This window comes from Ornithodoros turicata, chromosome 6 (assembly GCF_037126465.1).
Source record: "Ornithodoros turicata isolate Travis chromosome 6, ASM3712646v1, whole genome shotgun sequence".
Lineage (NCBI taxonomy): Eukaryota > Metazoa > Arthropoda > Arachnida > Ixodida > Argasidae > Ornithodoros > Ornithodoros turicata.
The window spans coordinates 46,333,874-46,358,895 of record NC_088206.1 but is presented as its reverse complement, the minus strand read 5'-3'; the positions used below and the strand labels follow the sequence as shown (position 1 = coordinate 46,358,895).

The window sequence follows — 25,022 nt, the reverse complement described above, 5'->3', positions numbered from 1 at the left end:
GTTCTGTCCGTGTCTGTGTTTTGTATGCTGTTCGTTATCGTGGTGACTGTTTCTTGTTGTGTTGTTGGCGGCAATACGTATAAACACAGTGCGGCGCTAAGCGCTGCTTCACTTCACGCCTCGAAATGATCGCTGCATGACTATGACCACTAATTCCGTCCGCTATGTCATTATATCAATATACGCTATATCACTAATTCGCTATGATCACTAGTGCCCGTCACTTTGACTACCAACTTTGTTAGCCATTCAGTTAATTCCTTATTCAGCTGGAGGAGTGTTCTTGTCCATACGTTGTCAGATACAATCCAGTGAAATCTATCGCAATATGCCGTCGCCGGCACATCGTGGCATCAGGAGTTGAACATTCATTGCCTGAGTTACACACCAACAGAGCCAAGCAGTGTCATAAGACCACCACAATTTATGGTCAACTTACCAACCATCGAGCTAAACGAGAATTGGCCGATGCAGACTACAAATGTGGACGACGCAGACACGCAAGTTTGAGTTCATCCGCGCTCGGCGCCATTTGTTTTGTCACCATATAGTGCATCAGTTTTATCCACCATATAGTGACAGCCAACGCCGGTTAAGTTTGCGTCCGACGACATATATCAGCGTGCACTGAAACAACACGTGACTAGCGTAAATTTTAGCTGACTATAAAATGCATATGTTGCGCGCGGAAAACTGCCAACGGCAAACTGTGACTAACCCACCCATAATATTGCAAGCACACAACTAACCAACCAACATGCCGCCCTGCTTAGCCAAATGGCTTCTAAATGTGTCTTTCGTTCGCTAAGGCGACTTCAACACATATAGAAAATTCCTGAATTTGAGTGGTTAAATAGTGATGTTATGTTCTTAATCGCGGCATAACATCTTACGAAGCAGCATTTCCCCTTTTCCTTGTTTCCAGAACATGAATTTCGAGAACGGGGGTTTCACGACCATGAATATCGAGGTCCTTCCTTATTCATCCCTTGACAGAGAGAAAGCAGGGTGAAAGAAAACGGAAAGAAAGAAAAGAAAACCAGTCAGCACTGACCCGGATAGAAGCGCGGTCGCCGCTTTCAACTTTTATTACGTCACCAACGACGTTTTTTTCTTTCTCCTCCTCGTTTGACCCGGAGGAGCGAGTCGAGTGGGAACACGCGCGGCGATGTTCAAGCGTCTTTTTTTCTACGAAAAACATCGCGCACAGACAAAATTTTCGTGTTAATCATCAAGTTAAGTTACCTGCTTCCACCACGCGTTCGGAACGGAAAATTTTTGAGATGGCTTTCAGAGCTCCTTTAAGCGCCGACCAAATTACAACAGCCGAACGACGTTTTCCTGTTCTCGTGCAAGTTTCTATAGCTTATACAAGCCTCAGTGAGTGATTTAACGTGTGATACAGTTAGAATTTAGCGCTCAAAACCCTGCAGTTAAGCAGCAGTTACGAATACCCCTCAGGTTTTAAGCTCCGATCAAGTTGCAACAACCGAACGACGTCTTGTCAAAGGCACACAGGCACTCGCAGAAGGCAAGCAATGGCGTGGCTACAGTGGCACCATCTATTAGCGCCCGAAGCAACTGTCTGGTGTAAACGGTCTATAAGCCATTGAAAATGCATGGGCGCGGATTTTCTGCAGCTTGCAACTCCTATCATATCGATGGTAGGACTTGCGGCTTACGACTCCTATCATATCGAGCTCAAATAAAACTTTTGCCATAACTACAGCAATGTGCTAATTTGTGTTGTGATTGTTATTATGTACAATTTTTAATAACGCTTTGAAATGTGCCCGGAAATTTTCTCACACCCTGTAGAAGTTGGCCGCCGTTGTGGATGCGGATCGGATGTGTGGAGCGGATGTCAAAAACCTCATCGCATGGTGTCCTCTCCCCTGTCTCGTCCACACGGGCTAACTTCAATTTCAGTCACTAGAAACTCTAAGCGTCAAGCTACAACATATTAAACATTCGCATGTTACTTTGAGATCGCAATAAAGACTTCATGGCGCTTTCACACTGCTTGCTTACCTGTAGCGGTACGAGAAGTTTCCTTCGTGAAATTGGCGCAGGAACTCACGAAATCTTCGCTTGACAGCTTGCAGATTAACTTGAGAATCATTTTGGTTGTTTTCGTTGCCGAAATTGTCACTGTAATACACCCCAGCATCGTCAAAACCTGCCATCGCAAGATTTCAGTGCAGAAGCAGAACAGGCGAAAATGAGCACAATGAGCGCCTCAATTTGGCGGGAAAAAGGTGGATGGATCTGGATGGATGTATGGCGGCCTTCTTTTTAGCGTCCGGGTGACCTCTTGTGGATAAAATGAGTGTAGCTAGGTCCTCTACAGACGGTCTGTAACTGAAAATCTCAATGAAATTTTCATAACAAAAATTCAGGCCTACTTACTTGATTGATTCGTCGTTTCTCTGCGAACAATTTTCTGCCGCTTCTACCTACCGTGGTCGGCGGTAGGGGTCTGCTCTGCGGGTGCATTTTCTTCTCTTCATCTGGCGCGCCGCAAAGTCGCAAATCAGCGCAATCGTAACCGTAACCGGCTGTAACCTTCGCACCGCAACAAAATGCTGTAGGCTACTGTACTGCAGTCCCGTGTTCAAGGTTGCGGCCTGTCGAGTGTTTATGTATATGGTTCATGACGAAACATCAGACGTTGCGTATCATTAGACAAAAAAAAACAGTGACACATTAAGCGTGTTGGCTGGCGGGAGCCAGGAGCCGGGTTTCCTAGAGCCCAATATCTCAAACATACGTAGTAGTGAATTGACAGGAATAATTCCGCACTCAGGTAAGTGGCATTCAATGGAATCGCACCTTCATGCATGTCTGTCGCGACGTCTAAATGAGCATGCTAGAAAAAAAAAAAAAAAAAAAACGTGCGGACAGTTTGCCTCTTCATATGCGGTGTGTTCAGTTATTATTCCGTTGTTTACGTGCAAATCAAGGTCGTCACATATTATCTCTGTCGTCACATATTTGCGCCTCTCCTTTCGGCTTGAAGGAGCGCAACGCTCGCTTCTGTATTTCGCCTTGGTATTGAAACTTTCGCATCAATGTTGTCCGGAGGAAACACTGTGGGAATTCCCGTGTATGTGCACAAGGTTCCCGGAAAACGAACCGGAATAACTCGAGCAGTTGTGCGGATACCAACTACCCTGTTATTATAGGACGGTGATGTAACGTGCATTTGTTCATCAAAGTATGCATTGCTGAGAATTTCAGCTTGCACAGCGAAATGTTTAGAAGGAACGTTTTGCATGAAGTTGTTCGTAGCACTTAAATTTTCGACCTCTAACCAGCATCTAATTAAATGCTCCAATTTATTTGCAGTTATGTGTCTGGAGGAAGCTTTAGATGAACACAAATATTTCACTAAAGAAAAACTTACAATAGAAATACAAGAAAAAAACAAATGCTTCACTATACAAAACTTAAAACATACATGCTCAGACAAACACAAAATACAAGAAATGCAGTGACTATTCTGTAGACCAAACCACATGATAGGCGTCCGTGGTGAGGCCATGCGGCGTCCGCATCAAGTGTGGAAAAATGCCATGCCATACTTAATCTAACCTAACCATACCTAACCAAACCTAATTCTAGAACATAAGAAAGGTGCTGTGGCCCTAACTTAACCTAATTTGGAACAAAAGTTTAGTAAATTTTTTTGTACTAACAGTGGTCGCCCAAACACGCCCGTACAATACTGCCCACATGTCCACATTCACTGCAACTCTGAGATAAGAAAAAAGGACTCAAACGTTGCGCCCGAGGTAAAACAGCACCCGGAGCAAAGAAAAAAAAAACGTTTCTATCCACACTTTCTGATTTCCCAGTCAGTGATGCTAACCACTACACCACATCAGCATTGCATCAGCATAGTGAATTCTGCAACCACTAATCTTGTGATTCGGTCGGTCTGGTCCACAGAATAAAACGGATGCTTATCCTGTGGTCTGGTCGACAAAATAATCACTGCGTACAAGAAACTGCTGAAGAAGTAGAACAAGATGGAAAGTACAGAGGTATGGGTTCGATTCCCGGCCACTACTCCTCTTTCGAGGATTGTCACACCTTGAAGAAGTAGAAATTTCAAGGCATTGAGAGGGCATTGTCTGTAATTGTCTCGTATTCTTACTTGGTTATGTGAGCTAATGAAAGCTGCCTCTCATCATTTAGCAATCTGCCTTCAGCACATTCATTCGGTGCTCCACTGACATAAAAAAAATTAAGAAAAGTAAGTTGTAAGAAGCAATTTAAGCGGCAGCACCTCTGAAGAATAACAGCCAATAGTCACGTATGCATCATAAAACATTGACTCATCGCCGTCGTCATCATCAGTAAAGGCCTGCAGTGCAGAAAAGCAGGCTTTAGGGTTGTATACCAATAACAATAATGACAAATATCTATATAGAAGTACAGCTGTAGAGCATCGGATGTAACTGAGAAAAAGGAAGTGCTACTTGAGTGATGCATGTCTGCTTAATGCTCCAATGTACAATGCTTGCAGTGATCCAGGTGAGACGACATGAGGGCTCTTCTACAGGTTGGAGGGGTGGCCAGAAGACGTGCACTATGGCGTTTATCACATTCAAGAATGCACTCCACTTCACCACACGTGGAGTACAAACCAATCAAGAAATTACTTGTAGCCAACAGAGGTGAGATTTTACCTTGCACATAATTTCTTGAAAATTGTGAATCTTGTTAAATCCTGGGCCCCAGACAAAACTAATATACGCTGCTGTGCGATTTCTAAAGATGCACCCATGGCCATGCAAAATATTTGAATGGTTTGAAGCTGTAGTTCTTTACAAATCAGTTTTGTAGCCAACAGTCTCTCTTCCATGATGTCATAGTCAGCACCTTCCTGTACTAACTCTAAAACGTGTTGAAACCACATATGCATTTGAAATGGAACCTGCATACTATTACATTTAACATGCCTCTATCTTGGTTGCATAACCCTGTGACGTGGGCAGGGTACATCTGCTCATGTTCATTCATTGTCAAAACTGAAACTGGATGTTAGCACTGGAGTGAACAGCTCAGAAAAAAAAAGAACTGGGATGAAAGAACACTCGCACGTGGCTCATTTTTCTAGCTTTTGTAGAAAACTGGGCTCTGTTGAACGAAATTTTGCACCTGTACTTAACTCACAGCTAAACACAACCGTAACCTCGAAAGCAGTTGAGAGCCCCAGATTGTTCCAATAAAATTTCGTCTTCAGGATTTAAGAAGTGGTCAGTATGTCGTTATTTACGGCAGAAGTCGTAGGAAACCATGAAAATAAAAGCTACAACACACTTTCAGTCAATCACTCAATCAATTTATTTACTCCCAAAAGACACTGGGGAGGGTGTTACAGGCAAATAACAACACACAAAAAAAAGATCCATTGACACAAGGCAACTACACTTTTGGAAAAACTAAACTATACCACAGATCAAACGTACTTTCGTTGTTTCTTTTCCCCTGTATACAGTCGAACTCCTTTACAACGAAACTCGGGACAGCAAAAAAAATTCGCAGTAAAGGTATTTTCGTTAAAAAGGATGTCCATTATTGGACCTATAGGGCTCCAGCGGGACTGCAAAAAAATTTGCTGTAGTGGTATTTTCGTTAAAAAGGTGTTCGCTATAAAGGAGTTTGACTGTATCATGAGACAGCTTTAAATAATTCAATTTCTTCTGGACAATTTATGGCTGGTACATGGAATCAGCTCAGATTTTTTGACGGAAGTTGGTTTAACTTAGAAATTCACACGAACACATGAAAACAACACAAAGCAACATGTCCTGTGGTCCTTGCCATCTTGAAATGCCTAAGAGTTGATGGAGACCTATTTCCTCTGCCAGGCGAGATTGCCATCCGTGTGTTCCGAGCATGCAACGAACTGGGCATTCGCTCAGTGGCCATCTACTCCGAGCAGGACAAAATGCATATGCATCGGCAGAAAGCGGACGAGTCCTACCTCATCGGAAAGGGTCTCTCCCCGGTCCAGGCTTATCTCAATGTGCCAGAAATAGTCAAGATTGCTCAGGTGATGCCATAGCTTTGCTTCGGCACAGCTGCCTTCCAGTTGTGGTCATTTTCTTAGCATGTGTCTCTGCAGCATTTTAGTTCAGTGACAGTTCAGCATTTGATTTCTCTGAGTCCTACCAGCTTGAGTTATGGCTTCCAGGCTTTAATGTTGTGACCTGCACTTTCCTCTTGTGTAGTACTTTTTCTATTTCTCATAGTGGAATACTTTGTTTTCATTCCTCATTCTGACTTTGGGCTCTAGACTTTTTGGATGTGGGTTTTTGCTGAGCACTCAGTAGTTGGTAATATTGCTTGTGTAACTGGCCATTGCATGGATCCAGACATTGTGTTACTCTAATGTTGTGTTTCTGTTGACAGGTAAGTTGACATGGTCACCCTCTTCGTCTGCAAAGCATGGTCCCGTTGTGTGCTTGCAGTACAACGCTGCTGCAATAGTTGTGGCATGTATTACTGTATGCCCTAGACAAGTGGAGGCATGTGAAGGAAAACTGCCTTACAGGAAAATAACGTGGACGCCATCCATCCTGGCTACGGGTTCCTTTCAGAAAGGGCTGACTTCGCTCAGGCATGTATAGATGGTGGCATCCGTTTCGTTGGACCAACACCCGAAGTGATGGCCAAGATGGGGGACAAGATTGCTGCTCGCCAATCAGCTATCGCCGCAGGTGAGTGGAACCCTCTGCACTGAGCCTGCAATGGGATGTTCATAGTTGTAAATATAATTTGGCAGATGTGCGAGTGGTGCCAGGAACTGATAGTCCAATAACAACGACGGAAGAAGCAATGGAGTTTGTGAAGGAACATGGGCTGCCCATCATCTTTAAGGCTGCCTATGGAGGAGGGGGTCGTGGAATGAGAGTGGTCAAGGAGTCAAAGGCATGTACCCTGTAGTCAGATACATATGATGAGTGCACTTTTGAGACGTGTAGAAAAAGGTTTGAAGGTGGCTATAATGTGGGAGTGAGTATCTTAGATTTCCTCCATACTCAGTGTAACTGAATTACCCTTCAGCCAAAAGCTCACATATCCATTCCTGGTGTGTTGCTCTGATGGACTTTGACAATCAAATTAGAACGAGTACAGGACAAATTATAGTGCCCTGGAAGGGTGGATGGGTATCTCTGGTGCTTAAAGGGATTGTTGCATCCGTCCTGATCGATTCCGAAACTATAGCTCTGTTCTACTCCTTGTTCATCCGCCAAAAACCCGATGTAAAATTGGGGAGGCAGTCAGTGGAGTGGATTAGTAGTGCAGTTTGATGTAATTATGCATGAACGTAATGCCGGATGTTGAGGGTATGAGAGTTCTATGCTGAGCAAAAACTCGAGGAAATGTCTAATCAGGGAGTGCCCTCTTGGCGATCGGCTGGCAAGCAGGCAGGCGTCTTCAAGTCACGGGAAGTATTTGATCGGCTTGCGGAGTCTCACTACTGGGTTAGTGTCAGAAGTGTTCATGCAGCCAGGAATGTAACACCATGTTCCACGCAACATGGTTGCATCAGTGCTCGCACTTTTGCACTTTTCACTATATTGCAGTGAGAACACAAAGCAGACGAGCTCAGAGACAATCGTTTTCACTGCGTTGCCAATGGACGCATTGGCCTGCGTCATCATGATGTTAGCATCTCTGGGAGTTCCTTAGCTGCAGAGGGAGTACGAATCTTATAAAGACTCCTTTATCTAATATCTAAACTGTTTTCGGAAGAGAGACATGGCCCAAGTGGACTGTGAAGCGGTGCCAAACATTAACGTATAGGTCTTATACACACGTTTCCGGATGCGATGGTCCCTTTAACATGTAGGTGTTGTAAGCACACTTATCAAAATGTCATTCCACGAAATATATGAGGATGATGATGGTCATTAAGTTCCTTTTTTTCCTTTCTTTTTTAATTGCACCTTGCCTTTTTTCAGTGCCCATCCCAAAAGAGCATTTTATCTCAAGAGGAACACTTTCATAATGAAAGTCTGCTCCAGTGAATGCTGTGCCTGAAACACTGTCAATATGAATTGCAGGATGTGGAAGAAAGTTTTCAGAGGGCATCATCTGAAGCCAAATCTGCCTTTGGCAATGGTGCCATGTTCATTGAACGGTTCATAGAGAGGCCCAGGCACATCGAGGTGCAGCTGCTGGGTAAGCAAGCATATACCCAGCTCACGACATGCTGTTCTGAATTGTTTTTATTCCCCACTGTGTGGTGTATGGACTGACAATAACTGTGTTCACAGTAGACACTAGAGCAGATGATTTGGGTTGATACCATGATTCGTATTTTTGGTTTCTGGTACAGGCGACCATACGGGTGACGTGGTGCATCTGTACGAACGTGATTGTTCTGTTCAGCGAAGGCATCAAAAAGTCATCGAGATAGCCCCTGCTATTAACTTAGATCCCAAGGTACAATTATTTTTCTGAGCCTCTCTTATTAGTAGACACTAGACGACGTGGCACATGCTCCTTTTTTCTTTTCATCTAATATTCTTCCTTCAAATGCCCATACTGTAGCTTTGGCTTAGATGTCATTTTTAGCAACTGAGAAACCCTAAGTAGTTTTGTTTTGTCTCCTAAATAATTCGTAAAAAGTACTGTATGCATTATTTTCATCTGAACATGTTTAGCTGAACAGCAAACAGATTAACTAAGCTGTTATACTGTCCAGCTTTCTTGATGCAGCTATCACGCACAGGTACGGCAGGCGATACTGCAGGATGCTGTAAGGCTGGCCAAGCATGTTGGTTATTCAAATGCTGGTACCGTAGAATTTCTGCTAGATAAAACAGGGAGGTACTACTTCATCGAGGTTAATGCCAGACTACAGGTTGAACACACCATCACGGAAGAGATCACTGGGTGAGTACTCTGTAGATTTGTGCTGCTGGCCATGGAGCATCTGAGGTTTGCACTTTCCTTAGGGTAGACCTGGTGCAGTCGCAGATTCGAATCACAGAAGGAAGGACTCTAAAGGAGCTGGACCTTGTGCAAGATAAGATCAAGCCACAGGGGTGTGCCATTCAGTGCCGTGTCACCACTGAAGACCCTGCAAAGAATTTTCAACCTGACACTGGACGCATAGAGGTGGGTGTCCTTTACTCTTCAAACGAGAGAGCAATGAAATGAACTCAGTCTAAGATGTAACTGCCATTGCTGGTGTTGGAGGAGACCACAGTTTTGCTTTCATTCCTGAAACTTCTCTGAGCTTTCAAGCTGTGATATTGTGACTGTACACATTGACTTCATCACAGCAGTACACACATTGCATGTATTGCATGTATACCACGTTGATACACAGGGGCGTCGGAAGGTGGGGGCAGAGGGGGCAGTCGCCCCCCCCCTCCCCCCGAGTTTTTACTGCAGGGCCCCCCCCCCCTGAACTTTTGCTCTGGGGATCCCACCACCCCATTTTCATCTGTACGTGTCAACCCAAACAGTCTCGCTTTCACCTCTGTTACCGTGCAGAGTAAATACAGTGGAACCTTGTTAGTGCGTACCCGCATAAGCCGTAGTTCCGCTTTAGAAGTAGTCATTTGGATTCCCTGACCGAACAGCCATTGCACTCAATGCATTTCATGACCGCTTTACACGTAGCATTTCTTGACACCCGTGTCGCTTATCGCGTACTATTTTTGTTGGTCTGTTCTTGCGAAACCGGTCCTTGTGAACGCGGGAAAAGAAAACCCGTCGGCTTCTCGAACACGTGGCGATTGTTTCCGTAATCTTCCCCATGTCTCCCCCTTCTCATCTGTAATCCCCTTCTTATCTGTAATTCCCTTCTTTCTGGTAGAAAGTAGGGGGTTCATGACCTGGTGAGGTCGAGAACGACAAGTCTTACTTTATTGACTTGATGAGCGAGATACATATGCTCCAGTACTCATGGAGCCAAGTTGAGCCCGCAATGATTCAGAATTGCTTCAGGTGTGCAAAGTTTGTTGTCAGTACTGAGGAGACTTCAGATGCCAACGAGGAAGTCAACCAACGATTGCGAGAATCTTCTAGCTGAAGTTCTGCAGCGTCAGGATGCTTCCGAAAGTGTACAGTTTAGCATATTCTGAGATGTGGACGATGAGGTCACGACATCGGCCGAGTTGACGGACGACGACTGTTGCTCCCGAAACGGCGTCCAACTCAGGTGGTGACGATGACGACCATGCGGACACTGAAGAGGACGACATACTGTGCCAGACAGTGGCAGAAGCAGTACGGGAGTTAGACGTTCTGCGTCTATTTTTTGAGAAGCGGGGTTCGATGGAACAGCTGGCGCCAAGTTTGACAGACTTTGAAGATGGCCTCCTCGCCGCGAGGCCAGAGCATCACCAAACAAAAATCACGGATTTCTGCGTTTGAGCGTGAAGTAAAAATCGTGAATTGATGGCTTCTATCACGGCTTGCATTTTTCAGGTTTCTCATGACGATAAGTGACATAACTAGTAATTTTCGGTTATGACGTAGTACCGCTATGCACGTACTTTTTCCGCGTCCCCGCCAGGTACGCGCTAACGAGGTTCCACTGTACATGCGGTAGTGTACTATCCAGCCGATTACGCTATACTGTATCTGCGGACCTGCTGCGCAAAGAGTAGCGACACGCCATTCAGTAGCCTTGCTTAGACGACACAGGAAAACGCAGATTTCGCTCCAGCAAAGGACGTAGACTTGTTTTTGGTAAATGCAGGGAAATATTAGATGCTGGGAAGGGAAACTCTTATCATGCTGCGAGGAGCCTTTAAGCTGTTCGCTGGTGTGCTTGTTGAGATGTGTACCATTTCTTTGCCTGAGCCATGGCCAGAACTCTTTGGCAGAGCCTTTTTAGTGCAATAATAATGACAGTCTTTGCAGACAACCCCATTGCGCTTCTGACGAGAACAAAAATAAAAAATAAAGGAACACACCACCGCTCGCTTACTTCTGTTTGTCTTACCCCACTTAATGGAATAATGAACCAATATATTAGTTTGTGCCGCTCAAACGCCTTCCCATATGTGTTACACCCTTCACAGTCATCGTATTGCACAGGACGAGTCATTTCTAATAAGCACATCAATGGCTCCTTTAGGTTAGGTTAGGCTAAGATAGGGCTCGCCCCCCCAGCAGTGAGAGACTTCCGATGCCCCTGTTGGTACAGCATAAGTTGCAGAAACAAGTGAAACATTTCTAGTGGGGCACCTTAAACATGTCATGCATATGATGAAAGTAGCATATAATTAGGGCCCTGTGTTTTCAGGTTTTATGTTCTTTGAAAATCGAGGGGGTAAAAATCAGGTTTTATTTCAGGATCCTTAAAACAGGGTAAAATCAGGTGATATCAGGCGGAAAAATAGATTTTCGGGTGGAAAATAAAAAATGAGCGCTTCTCGCATTTTATAATGATGTATAAGATGCGGAACAGCTGTGCTGAATGTTCAGTGCTACTGTTCTCTAGTGCCCGTATTGGTGGCTGAATTGGCACTTTGCAAAGGTCGATTTCGCATTTTTTTTTTAACCCCAAGTGATGATGATGCAAATCGTGGGGGTTAAAAACGCATTTTACCCTAAAACACCGGGTCCTACATATGATACGGTGCTTGAATGTCAAGCAAGTTACGATCATTTTAGAATTTGGTTTCTACTTGCAGCATGCCCCCCAATTATTTTTCAGCTGTAGTAATGAAGATGCTGTCGCGATTAGCATTACTGTAGTTCTGTCGACAGTGTTGAAATGTGTCCTTGACTCATGGGTGGACGAATCCTAGGTTTACGAGTGTGTGGTGTAAATCGAGTTTGTGTGTGCCACGTGAATATATGCGCTTTATAGAAAAATGACATGATTATGTACCATGAGACAGGGATTACAGTCAAACTCCTTTATAGCGAACACCTTTTTAACGAAAATACCACTACAGCAAATTTTTTTGCGGTCTGGCTGGAGCCCTATAGGTCCAATAATGGACATCCTTTTTAACGAAAGTACCTTTACTGCGAATTTTTTTTGCTGTCCCCTGAGTTTCGTTGTAAAGGAGTTTGACTGTATAACGCATGCAGTATCATGATGAAGAAAATGTGCTCCAGTGTGCTGTTGCATTGTGTATTTTTCAATTGTGCTTGAAATTTCTACAAATCAGTTGACCAACAAAACTTGAGCTGGTGTTTTCACAATCAGTGTTTCTGTTAACTGATCTATTAGGTTACTACATTGGAGCCTGCACGAGGAATTAATTATCCCCATTGTCATGAGCAGAGATTGTCACAGCACAAAGGGACGTCCTTGCCAGGCGAAAATTTTTTGAACTGGTACCAATTGAACTGTGTTATCGAACAGGGACCAGTTCAACCGGTCCCAGATCAACTGGTACCAGTTGGGACAACTGGTCCCTGTTCGATAACACAGCTCACCCAGTCCCAGTTGAACTGGTCCAGTTGCAACTGGAACTGGGCGAACTGTGTTATCGAACAGGGACCAGTTCGATCAACTGGTACCAGTTGGCCCAACTGGTTTCTAACCGGTCGCAGTATCAACTGGAACTGGTTGCAAACCTCATTGTTGGACCTGGGACCGGTTGAAGTGACATCACTTAGAGCGGCCTGTTCGGACAGAGGTTAGCTTGTATGTAACCAGTGCCCCTTTGCAGGGTCGCTGTTCCCAGCAACAGCAGATCCAAAGAACTGCAATGCAAAATTGCGTTTTATTTGTAGTTACACACATAAACATTACACATATTCTAATGTGCATGTAACGTAACTATAACGTAATCAAATTATAGCAGTAGATGAACTACAGGGTTACATGGAATAGATAATACTTCATGGTTGATTGGTCCCTTGCTTGACTGCCTTGGGGACATCTTGAATCATTCAACAAAGTATTTGAGATCTTCTTAATAGCACACGATGGATCGATATTTTCCTTTGAGCCCCAGCAGCTTAAGGTTTCTGGAAAGTTGAAGAGGTGAAGTGAATATACACAAGTGAATATGCATTCAATTGCAACATGTAATTGTAGTGTGTGGCTGGACAGTCACTCAATTTGAGCAGTCGTGGCCCCGGAAAGTATGCGAATCTCTCAACATTTCCATTGTGCAGTAATTGGACCTTTCAACTAAGTGATTGGCCGGCTTTGGGGGGCAATGAGTACTACTCTGGCGCGCTGTGCTAGTTCGACAACATCCGTGGTGTGAAGGGTCTAAAACACGAGAATGAACGAAAAAAAAGAGCAAAAACAAAAACATGAATGAAAAAAGTTGCTGGTAACGTTAACATAAACCGGATGTTACTCGTAAAACGGCATGCACTTGCAGATGCCACGAATGTGACGTGGAACAGAGAGAAGAGGTTCTAGTGGAAGTAATATTTCTAAATGGTGCACAAGGGAAAAGCACTTAAGCACAGTACTCACGATAAAGCGGTCTCCACAGTTGTAGTCAAGCTGTAATCCTGTAACACCCACCCGCCCGGCCGCTGACGCTCATTGTACTGTCACACTGTTGTATCTTGCAGACGACTCCTTTAGATTACAAAATCAACGCCTATGTCACACATCACGTTAAGAACATAACGGGCAAAAATCGCTCTACAAGCACGCTGCTAAGCAAGCGACCGTTGCACGGTAAACGCATCATTCATCGTGGGAGCAGGAACGCACAAAATACAAATATAAGAGTTCCAAAATAACTTTTGTTAACAGGAACTTTGCCAAAGATTGAAATATGACTATTACTACTAATAAAGTCACTTCCTGATCGTTTTATAACTTCGTCTTGCAATCTTCATATTAAGCTGTCCTGGAACTGAAACCGAAACTTCCCCCAAATATGTAAACTGGTTCAGTTCGAACTGGCACCACCTCACTTCCGGTTGCTACCAGTCCAGCTTGAACTAGTACCAGTTCACTTTCCAGTTGCCAACAGCCCAGCTTGAACTGGTTGCACACAGTGCCCACTTGCCACCAGACCACCTTGAACTGCTACCAGTTCGCTTTCCAGTTACCTCCCCAACCCAGCTTGAACTGTGTAGGATTCTACCCCCTTGAATCCCATGCGGGGTTTAATCCAACCCGTCTTTTCCCCAACCGCTGCACCACAGCGTGAGAGACACAGACACAAGTGAACAAACACACTCTTTACTCAGTGACAAGGGCACCACTTACATATCCTGTGTCGCGGATCCTCCGTTCCGCTCCAAGCCCCGCTGCCTACATTGACAGCTATCGGCAGAAACATTCCCCTCTCCCCCCATCGCGCGGCGCTTTTATCTCCTTCGATAAGCAGCGACTGTATCATGGGCTAACTGCAGCGCCCCACAACCGGTACCTGTTCACTTCCCAGTTGCTACCAGTCCAGCTCGAACTGGTACCACAAAGTGCCCAGTTGCCACCAGCCCAGCTTGAACCGGTACCAGTTTACTTTCCAATGTCCACCAGTTTGGTACCAGTTGGTTCCAGTTGACCTCCAGTTGGTGCGAACTGGGAACGAGCTGGTACCAGTTGACTTCCCAGCTCAAATTTTCGCCTGGGTTGCTCATAAAAAAGTTTCAAGAACAACATACCTGGCAACTCTCCCGATTCATCCGGGAGACTCCCGGATTCGGACATGTTTGTACGATTGTACGACAGAGAAGCAAATCTCCCGGAAAATGCAGTTTCCCCCTCTATATCTCAAACTCCTGCTTTCTCTCTGGACACACAGAAGAAAGCATCAATTCAATACCAGCCTAATTGCCATCGGCATCGCTGCCACTTCTCTGAGCCTCTATGTTACGGAGTTCAGGGGTTCTGGTCATGGCTCTGGTTCTAGCACTTCTAGTTTCCGGGTATTTCCTCCATGTTTTCGGCCGACAACGGTGCCTTTGCACTGTTTCTGCCTTGCGTGTTGCACATCACAGCTCAGTGTAAGCGCCACAAGTATCTACACGTGTTTCTGAAGCAATACACGGATGAACTGGGACACGTGATCGCGTTCAGGAAGGGCACCATGTGTTCTGCACAGTTTACGGTTGCGACACCAGCATTCCGTGTGAAGGGTGGACCGATCGAGGCTGCAAAGCGTACCGCTTTGCAGCGTCAGGAGTTGGAAACACGGAGGAGGATTGTGCTTTGAACTGAGTCGACCGCAGTTGTCTGTGAAATGGGAAACCGCGCACAAGAGCTCATGATATGCGCGCTGAACTGACAACAGCGATGTATACTGTGACTGATAGTTCTGACGTATTATGCAAGCTACTTTTTTAATGACTCGTTAACTAACTTGATCAACAACTATTATGTTTAAGCTCTCCTGGGAAGTCCAGATGGGCTTTTGAATTTCAGATACATTACTGAGGTAGTGCTGATCGAGTACTGTTGAATGTGAGGGCACTTCAGCATCGCAAAGAGAGCAGAGACATAGTTTTGTGTCTTCACGTTCTGTTCAAAAAGTGTCATAGCCTAGTCACAGCTTGACACCCAGATAGTTTCTTGAAGAGGGCAAAGTCCTTTGCTGCAAACCTTGTGAGCGATGAGCCTGCTGGGGTAAAGTGTGCTCCTGTTACACATGAAAATAAAAGCCTCTCAACATTGGCTTTGTCCTCCCCCCTCCCCCCACTTTTGAAATCTCCCTAATTTGGATGTTCCCAAGTTGGCAGGTATGGAACAAAAATTCCTGAATCGCCCAGTAAGAAAATTGAAGATAACAAGCAACGGAAATGTCATTGTGTCCGTGTCATGGCTCATACTGTAAAATCCTTTAATTTTTTGCATTCCCAATTTTTGGAGGACCAGGCACAAGGCACAAAATTCTTGTATCTTCCGATTCATGAAATTCGCGAAAATAGGGTGTTGCGAACATTAAGGGCTTTTGCAGTAGTATATATGTTTCTCAGGGGTTACTAGTCTTGATGCTTAGTATTGTGTTACTTGCAGGTTTTCAGAAGCGGTGAAGGCTTTGGCATTCGACTCGATGGAGCCTCTGCATTCGCTGGTGCCATCATTTCTCCGTACTATGACTCCCTCTTGGTGAAAGTGATATCTCATGCCAAAGACATGAAGTCTGCTGCTGCAAAAATGAACCGAGCATTGCAAGAGTTCCGCGTCCGTGGTGTCAAGGTGAGCGACCTTGCCACTGATGGGGGACTGGCCTTTGTAATAAGCTTATGTTCCAGACAAACATTCCATTTCTGCTCAACGTATTTCAAAATGAAGAATTTCTTGAGGCGCACAGCATTGACACCCACTTCATCGATGAGCACCCCGAGCTTTTCAACTTTGTGCCCACACAGAATAGGGCCCAAAAACTGCTGTACTATTTGGGTAATGTCATGGTGAATGGACCCATGACTCCCCTGGCTACCCCGCTTAAACCATCTGAGATCAGTCCAGTTGTTCCAGAGATTGACCCAGGTAGTACCTTTATTCTGTGTGCAAATGCTTGCAGTTAGTCCTATAGAATCCCATAGACTGTTTGAGACTTCTAGGGTGGTGTAGTTCTATGCCTCTGCTGTTCAATCAGGGAGCATTTTCAGTTGCACCGTTCTGACTCTTCTCCCTTTTATCACAAGTGAACAGACCCTGGTATTTTCGGGTCTTACGTTTCTTCAAAATGAGATGACAAAATTCGTGCCTCATGTCAGGAGACGTGAAACACAGGAAAATTGAGTGATAAGTACAGTAAAACCCTGTTAATTCGGATCTAACTGGACACCCGAAAATGTCCGAATTAACCTGATGTCGAATTATTGAATGGACCACATAACAAAAGATGTACTTGCCATTATGAAGACACTTTTATTTAAAACTGTCAGAGTGGTTTGCTTTTGCAAGCTCATTTGCGCCGTTAGAAGTTTTCGAAGCACAGTAGGTGCTCCACCGCACTTGCACCAGCAGAAGCGTTCAAGCTGACATAATCCAAAACAGCAAGTGCTTCCGCCGTGGTGATGGCTCCTCACATTCGTCATCCGACGATATTCTTCTCGGCTGTTACAAGGACATTATCCACAATTCATCTTCAATCAAACTGCCAGCAACACCGGCAACACCATCGTCAATTGTGACATAGTCCGCAACTTGCACCAAAGAAGGCAGGAGACCACGGAAATGGATGTCATGTCCCTAATGCAGAGTTCTCCAATCACATAAAACTGCAACGGCTAAAGCAGTTCTCAGATTTCTTTCAAGTCGATTATGGATTTGCCATGGGAGTTTGGCGTGCAGCACAGAAACAAAAAGAGAGTGAGACACATCGTTGCTTGACAGATGCTTGAAGGAAGAGAGACAACGTCACAGCGCTGATGACCATAGCGATAAAGGCGCATCTGTTCTTCTTAGGTGTAGAGTTGTGCCATACTTTGCCTTCTTTGTCCATCTGATCATTCGGGGTTCAGACGCACGTTGTTTGCAGCGGTTCACCACGCTGTCGTACCGTCCGAATTATGTGGTGGGCGCACGAGTGCTTCAAAATTAACGAGTGTTCCTTACCATAGACTAATGTTTGTGGTGGCCCATGGGCGACGACGGCAACGCGCTACTGCGCCAGTACAGCCCCAAGTGCCAGGCTCGCGATTCCTGATTCTTTTTTGGTACTCGCGTGGGCAGAAACGTCCTCGTCGATTCCCAACATCCTCCCGGGGGCGGCTGTAGTGTCCTCGTGGGCCTCTAGCAGGTACAGACGCTGAGCAGGACGCAGTGTTTCTCTTCCGTTTGAGAGTCTGATAGTGAAGCTGCTGCCGATCCCGTGTGCGGCTACAACGATGGCAGTTTTCCACAACAATGGCAGGAGGTGGTCATCATCAGCGATGACAAGATCACCAGGCTTCAGAGCTGTAGGAAATCCGGCAGCACCTTGGTGCCCAGAACGGAGCTGGAGGAGATATTCTTTTTTCCAGCGCTTCCAGAACACCTCAATGGCTTGCTGGTGTCGTTCGCTCCGTCTGCGTAACGTCAACAGTGTGCTCGCTTGCTGGACATTCTCGAGAAGCGGCAGCTTGGCAATACGGTTTCCGACAAGGAAATGAGACGGGGGTAAGAGGGAGTACCTTTTGAGGAGCAGTGGATACACTAGTGAAGGGTGTGCTGTTTACGACCGCTTCAACTTCGTGAAGGATGGTGACGAGTTCTTCAAATGTCTTGTGACTATGGCCGCGGTCAGTCTTAGGGATGACTTCACCCTGGGGATCATGCGCTCCCACCACCCAATGAACACCACTTCCTCTACATTTGATGACCCGAACAACGAACACCAAGTTCGTCGTAATTGGACCACTCATCATCCTAAATGTTTTGGCTAACCAGTAGCGAACCACCTTCTGGCAGGCAAGTCGCACTGGGACCCCAATTCCACCAGGGACCCTCAGGGAGATCACAGCATGGTCAGTTTCCGGCCTCCACCTGCTTCACGATGGTCCTCCCCGGCAGTTCTCTCAACCAGCATTCACACTCTTGTTCCAGTCATGGTACTGTCGCCCAGCAGCCTGCCTCAGCAGCACTCGACAACACTCAGCAACGATCACTCAACGCAACTCAACAGAATGAGCAGCCACTGAACGCAATTAGCAACCACTCAGCACTCACATCTCACCACTGGAAACCACCCAGATCGCAGCAGTCTTCTTCACACTATCCCGCTGCTGCTGCATCAACTGCCACAATCACAAACCGTGTGTCCAGTCATCCATCATTTATGAGTCGTCCTCATTCTCCTCTTCGTGGTATCGACGCGGATCTCAACCGCATGCACCGCTCCGCGTCTGTGGGGGTGAGTGATGTGGAGGCCCGTGGACGACGCCGACGGCGCGCCTCTGCTACCGCGCGCTACTGTGCCTGGCGGCCAGTTCTACCGGCTCCGTCCTAGTCTGCCACATCTGCACCACATCTGCCCACTGGGTCGTTCCATCATCGCAGGTCAGGACTCATGTTGAGGGACCATGCGAGTAGTCCGAATTTCCGAATTAACTGTGGTCGAATTATCGAGCTTTTACTGTATCACATGAGAGAGCAGATATTCTGTTCGAAAACGAGAGATGGTTTTCACACATTTTGGATGAACGTGCGTTGGCGTGAGGCAGAGCCAAGCGTGAAGTATTTAGTGTCTCCCTGCACCAGCATGAGTGAATGAGCTTGTGCTTTGGCTGGTTTGGTTTCGCAGTTTACCTGCTCATCCAAATTGTTGATGGTGCAAATTTGGGGTAAAAACAGGCGGGCCATTCCATGCCAGATGATCCAAAGTGGGTGCCCAACCATCACAGTTTTTTTTTTTTTTTTCAATAAATTGGTGCAGGTAGAAGACCCATGTGGAACAGTAGTTCTGGAGGACACAGCTCACTTTTTCACATTTATTCACCCGCGCGTGATATGGCAAGATACCACATGTGATTTTCATGTAGCGGAAAGGTGCACTATCACGCAATGTGTACATTATGCAAAGTGGCTTTCTCCCTCTCCCTCGAAGGGCCCATTTGGTTTGTGAGTTTTTTAACTACTTTCTGTGGCAACTCGGGAGCAATGTATACACTACCGTTGATTAAGTGGGGTTGCAGGTATGTCCTCAAAAAGTTGTGTGTGCATGTGCGTAGTACACCGCGCGTTAGCGGAGCTCGAAAATGTAAAATTTGCAATTTTCTCAATTTTTGACCTCCAATTTCGGGATGTGATGGTCCATGTCAAACTGCAGTGTGCTTTTCAATAAAGAAGACATTCCAGGACATAATAGTAAACAATTGGGAAAGTATTTTTTGAAACATGCGAGAAAAAAAAATTTTATTTTTTTTTTCTGGGCTACTTTTGGCATTTTGCAGATACGTTGAAGTCTGCTTTCTAACCATGTTCTGCAGTGACAAACAACAACAACAATAAATGATGAAGTGATGACGACATCGGATGAAGAGGTGACATAGGATTGAGGAGAGTGCTGTCCTCAATCCTACTACTGGAATGAATCCCAGGCTACCGTTTATGCAGTTGCTGTGTATATCCGCTTCCACGTGACATAATATGGGAAAGGACCATGCGACGGCATAGACGGGACGGTTAAAAGGCTTGCTGCAAAACCAAGCCTGCAGAGAGTTGTTGACGGCCAAATCCTGACACCAAAAGATCTCTACAAGTGCGCCAGAGACAATCTAAAAGTTCAAGCACTATGGGTGTCAAAAGAGGATGGGGCACAAGAAAAAAAACCTTCTCGCTGATAAACACACGCACTCTATCGCCGTGCCAGGCAGAAGAAGACTACACCATTTTCAACCCATATCTACCGCAGCAATAGAGGTGTAGCAAACATCATTCTCTTCGGAGATGCAAGTGTTTGGCATACATAAGATCATTTAAACCAAATCTGCTCTAAAGCTAGAGTTTGTTAGTGTTGTTGTCATGTTTTCTGCTACTTGGAATGAAAAAAAAAGCCACAAAAGACTGGTAATGTGGACAAACGACAAGGAAGCGAAAGGAAGATACCAAAGGAACACAAAGCAAGGAGATAGTGGAAGACATAGAGACCTATTGCTTCTTTGTCGCTGCAGAACGTGGTTAGAAAGCAGGAATTTTTTCCTTTAGTTGTGAGTACACAGCCTTCCTGTCAGTTTCTTCTGTCCTTGTCTCTCTGCTGCAAACAAATCTTAAGTATGACTTACCAGCTACCCCATTTCTCTACCTTAGTAAGCAGACTTTAAAGTATCGGCAGAATGCCAAGAGTGGTCCAGAAAAAAAAAAAAAATTCTTGTGCGTTTCAAAAAGTACTTTTCCAAATTTTTTACTATTATGTAGTGGAATGTCTTCTTTATCGAAATGCACCTTGCAGTTGTTTGGACATGAACCGCCACATCCTGGAAAAAACTGTCGAAAATTGGGAAAATTGCAAATTTTACATTTTTGAGCTCCGCTAACGCGCGATGTACAATGCACACGCGCACAAAACTTTCTGAGGACATACCTGCAAACCCACTTAACAAAGGGTAGTGTATACATCGCTCCTGAGTTGCCACGGAAAGCAATTAAAAACTCACGAACAGAAGGTGCCCTTAGAGGGAGACACCCACTTTGCATAACATACACAGTGTGTGATAGTATACAGTGTGACAGTATACTGCATAAAAATGACATTGGGTATCTTGCCACATCACGTGCAGGTGAATAAATGTGAAAAAGTGTGAAAAAGATTAGGTATAATTTTCTGACTTTACCATACTTACTTAGACCTCTAAAAGATTAAAGGCAATGTATTTTGAGCTGCGTCCTCCACTATTACAGTTCCACGTGGGTCTTCTACCTGCACCAATTTTTTGACAAAAATTTGTTATGGTCGAGCGTCCACTTTGGATCATCTGGCGTGGAATGGCGCAGGTTTTACGAGACCCTGAAATACAAGTCTCTCTGAATGTGTCTCGTTTCAGTAGGTCAAAAATTACCAGCAGAAATGAAGTTTTAGAATTAGCTGTAATATCCTAGGCTAGTGCGGAATTCGTGAAAAACAAAAATAGGTGTTTACCTGTAAGTGAAATTTTGTACTATGTGCAGCATTTTGTGGCCTTTTAGGTTTTGGTGCGTCCACGTGTACAATCCAAATGTTCCACAGAATCACACATGTGTGACAAATGATCGTTTGCAAATAATAATGTTCTGTATTCTAGATATGCTTGTGAATTGTGATATGTTATCTATTGATTCCCATCTATGGCAATGTCAAGCACCGGGAGAAAAGAAGGAATAGAGGCAAAAATTGAGCAATCCTGTTTGGGAGAAAAGATGGCCCGTAGTTGCAATACGGTAGAGTTGGTGTGGTATCGGGATGTTAAACAGAATAGAGTCGCATAATGCACATTATTCCCTTGGGATGCAGGCTTGATTGTAGAACGTGCTACCCACAGCTCTGTGCCTCACCAGCATGACGGAACCCGTGGTCCACGTGATTCCCGTGCTCCATGCCCTATCTGTCAGTGTTTTCTCCTTCTTGCTCTTTTTCTGTGTGTGTGCACGCTGATAACGCTAATGGAGCAGTTTCTTGCACGTGCATGTCACAGAATATGTTTAAAACGAGCGCCGTGTTTCTTTGTCATGCTTTCTGAACTGAAAATACAGTCGAGCCTGTTTGTAATGGTAGGTATCGATGGGAATGCAGAATACAATGATTATACTGGTGGGAACTAGCTGGTTGTAATACCACAGTTATTATTGTTATGTTGAATATCGTAACAACTGAGCTCGACTGTATTATCTTTACTTCCTTATGTGTTGTTCTTTGGCAAGGTTGCTGAGCTATAATGTAAAGTCGAGATTGTGTATACTGTATAAGTAGTAATGTTTGCGAGGAACTAATTTTCGCGAAATTCGCAAGCGCTCTTTTTTTGCGAGTTATTTGGCCCAATGACAGCAAATACGCAAATGCAATATGTATGAAATTTGACCTAGGACGCTGAGGCAACATATGTACGTGGTTTTTCACGCTATTTCACTGTATGGAGAGAGTTTCAAGTGGAGACAGTAGTCCAGCCTTCATGAATCTCACACGGGTGTCGGTGTCCCGTGATTGCAGTTCCTTGTAAGCCTCGATCATCCAGCATGGCGTGTATGGGTTTTAGCACGCTGCCATGCGGGTCCGCCTTTGTACAAGTTGCCGCGTCACTATCGAGTGCCCGTGACGGGTAGGTAGTAGGTACGTAGGTAGTAGGTAGTAGGTACCGTAGGTACGCTGACCTTCCGGTGATGGAATTTCGAGATATCCGTACTGCTGCAAAAAAAAGCTTCGACTTAAAAGGGCCAAAATACATAAGAAGCATTGGCACAAGGATCGGGACGCAAAAAAAATTCGAGATAACCGATATTTCGAGATAAGCGAGTTCGAGTTAACGAGGGTTTATTGTATTAAGGCCGCAAATTTAACCACTTATACAGTAGTCATCTTCCCAGGGGTGGCGGAATAGCTCACTACACCTGCCGCTTGTCATTAAGTAGCATCACGGACCAGGCACCCAGCACACATAATGTAGTGCGCAGCATTTTTGTCAGAATCCTAATGCACTAATATTCCTGAAGTACTTGAAGCTTGAAGTTTTGTGTAGACTCTTTTTCTTGTTGCATGGATACACTGCATACATTCTGCTTTCTGCTTGTACCCCTTTCTGCACCTGCATGATGGTAACCTCGCTCTTCGTTTTTTCTTTTTATTTTTTCTATTTTTTTTCAGTTTGTTTCACAAAGCATCATGCCAATGCTGTACATTTAATAGACTTGAAAGGGCAATTGAATGGGTGCACGAGAGCAGTGCAGTGCTCTAAATGTTGTGTCTCATCGTTTAACGTTTGCGGTGAATTTTACAAAGCAGACATATACGAGGTTTGTCCAGAAAGTTTGTGCAGTACGTTTATAAAATTTTTATTTTACCAATTTGGGGATGCATCACTGTGGTCCCCTTCAAGATGCTCTCCGTTAGAGATGACGCACCTGTCCCACCTCCATTGCCATTGCTGGAAGCACCTTTGAAAGTCATCCTCTGTCAAGACCTTCAGCAGGGATGTCGTTTCTTTTTTTATTGTCGTCACATCTCCCAGGTGGCGACCTCGCAGCACCATTTCGCATTTTGGGAATAGGAAAAAGTCCCTGGGCGCTAAGTCAGGGGAGTACGGTGGGTGCTCAAGCACGGTAATGGAGTGGCGAGCCAAAAACTCATGCACAATTAGTGCTGTGGGAGGGGGCATTGTCGTGTTGGAGAATCCGTCGCTTTCCCTAACACAATTCCGGTCGCATGCGCCGCACACGGTCTCTCAAGCACGTCAAAACTTCCACATAGAAAGCTGCGTTCACACTCTGGCCCTCAGGCGCGAATCCATTGTGCACAATTCCGTAACAGTCAAAGAAAACTATCAACATGACCTTGATTTTTTATATGCTTTTTCATGATTTTTTCGGCCTCGGCTCATCTTTCTGTTTCCACTCCCTGCTCTGGGACTTCAACTCGATGTCGTACTCGTAGATCCATGACTCGGCGCCTGTGATCACCCTATCCACGAAATTGGCATTGTCCTCTGACGATCTCCAGTCCAGGCAACATTCGTTCCGTCGAAACTTCTGTTCAGGGGTGAGCAGTTTCGGCACAATCTTGGCGCAAACCTTCTTCATTGCCAAATGCTCTGGCAAAATCGTGTGGACGGACGATTTTCTCAATCCACACTCCTTTGCTATCATTTTGACAGTCAGTCACTGGTCGCTCAACACAAGAGAATGTACGGACTCAGTGTTTTCACTGGCAGTTGAGGTGGAGGGGCGTCCCGACCTTGAATCGTCTTTAGGGTCTTCATGGCCTCCCCGAAAACGCTCAACCCACTTGAAAACCATTCTTTCCTTTAGTAGACCCTCTCCATATGCCTGCTGCAACATTTTTGTGAATTTCCAGGTCATTCCTGCCGAGTTTTAAAAGAAACCTTATGTTAATTCATTGTTCGAGCTGTTGGTTTATCTCCATTTTGCCAATAAGCAAGAACCGTTTCTACAAAACAAGGACGCACAAAGCCAGGCCTTCTCCTAGAGACGCTAAAGCACTAACGAATATCAAACACATGTCGTCGAATGTGGAGAGCCGGACGAGGGCGCCACCAGTTCACCTACTACCACTCAGCAAACTCACTGCACAAACTTTCTGGACAGACCTCGTAAGAACAACAGGTTGCCACCACATGCAGTGCAGTACAAGCTGCACAACCACAGTTCTTAATCAGACAACGTAAACTACCATAATTATCATAGTTGTGAGAAATAGGATAAACAACAAGGCTACCTGGATTACTATGCCCTACATTAAAGGGACGGTCTCATACACCCTGGCCCATCCACAAAGCGTACCATTCGATTCCTCATTGCTGAAAACGTAATACTGTGAATTCGCTCGTCCAGAATCGTCACGGTTATTAAATAAACGAATTAAGTTGATAAGAACAGCGCCAGCACATTGCGATTTCTGTTGGCAACAGTGATATCCGCTACGATGGCAGACCGCTTATTGGATGAAAAAATCGTCTGCTCTCGCGCCTTTTTG

General features: G+C 45.1%; 2 protein-coding genes across 10 annotated transcripts in view; one reads left to right on the top strand and one right to left on the bottom strand.

The window, feature by feature from the left end:
• LOC135396616 (DNA replication licensing factor mcm5-A-like) overlaps window positions 1-2,289 on the bottom strand; it is a 42,891-nt gene extending 40,602 nt beyond the window's left edge. Inside the window, exon 1 of one of the 2 annotated variants that reach the window (XM_064627678.1) lies at window positions 2,032-2,289. In XM_064627678.1, the coding sequence (XP_064483748.1) occupies window positions 2,032-2,186 (155 nt within the window). In that variant the 5' untranslated portion in view covers window positions 2,187-2,289. Of the gene's footprint in view, window positions 1-1,054; window positions 1,118-2,031 lie in introns of those variants that run through there. The other variant, XM_064627680.1, reaches the window with a different exon arrangement.
• A 201-nt stretch (window positions 2,290-2,490) lies between these two features.
• The window catches only part of LOC135396615 (pyruvate carboxylase, mitochondrial-like), a 48,493-nt gene continuing 25,961 nt past the window's right edge, over window positions 2,491-25,022 (top strand). The window contains exons 1-12 of one of the 8 annotated variants that reach the window (XM_064627669.1): window positions 2,491-2,806; window positions 4,532-4,682; window positions 5,880-6,064; window positions 6,566-6,731; window positions 6,797-6,942; window positions 8,082-8,199; window positions 8,357-8,463; window positions 8,753-8,916; window positions 8,979-9,141; window positions 15,932-16,114; window positions 16,171-16,408; window positions 21,834-21,926. In XM_064627669.1, coding sequence (XP_064483739.1) covers window positions 4,550-4,682; window positions 5,880-6,064; window positions 6,566-6,731; window positions 6,797-6,942; window positions 8,082-8,199; window positions 8,357-8,463; window positions 8,753-8,916; window positions 8,979-9,141; window positions 15,932-16,114; window positions 16,171-16,408; window positions 21,834-21,926 — 1,696 coding nt within the window. In that variant the 5' untranslated portion in view covers window positions 2,491-2,806; window positions 4,532-4,549. The other 7 variants (XM_064627675.1, XM_064627673.1, XM_064627674.1 and 4 more) reach the window with 7 other exon arrangements.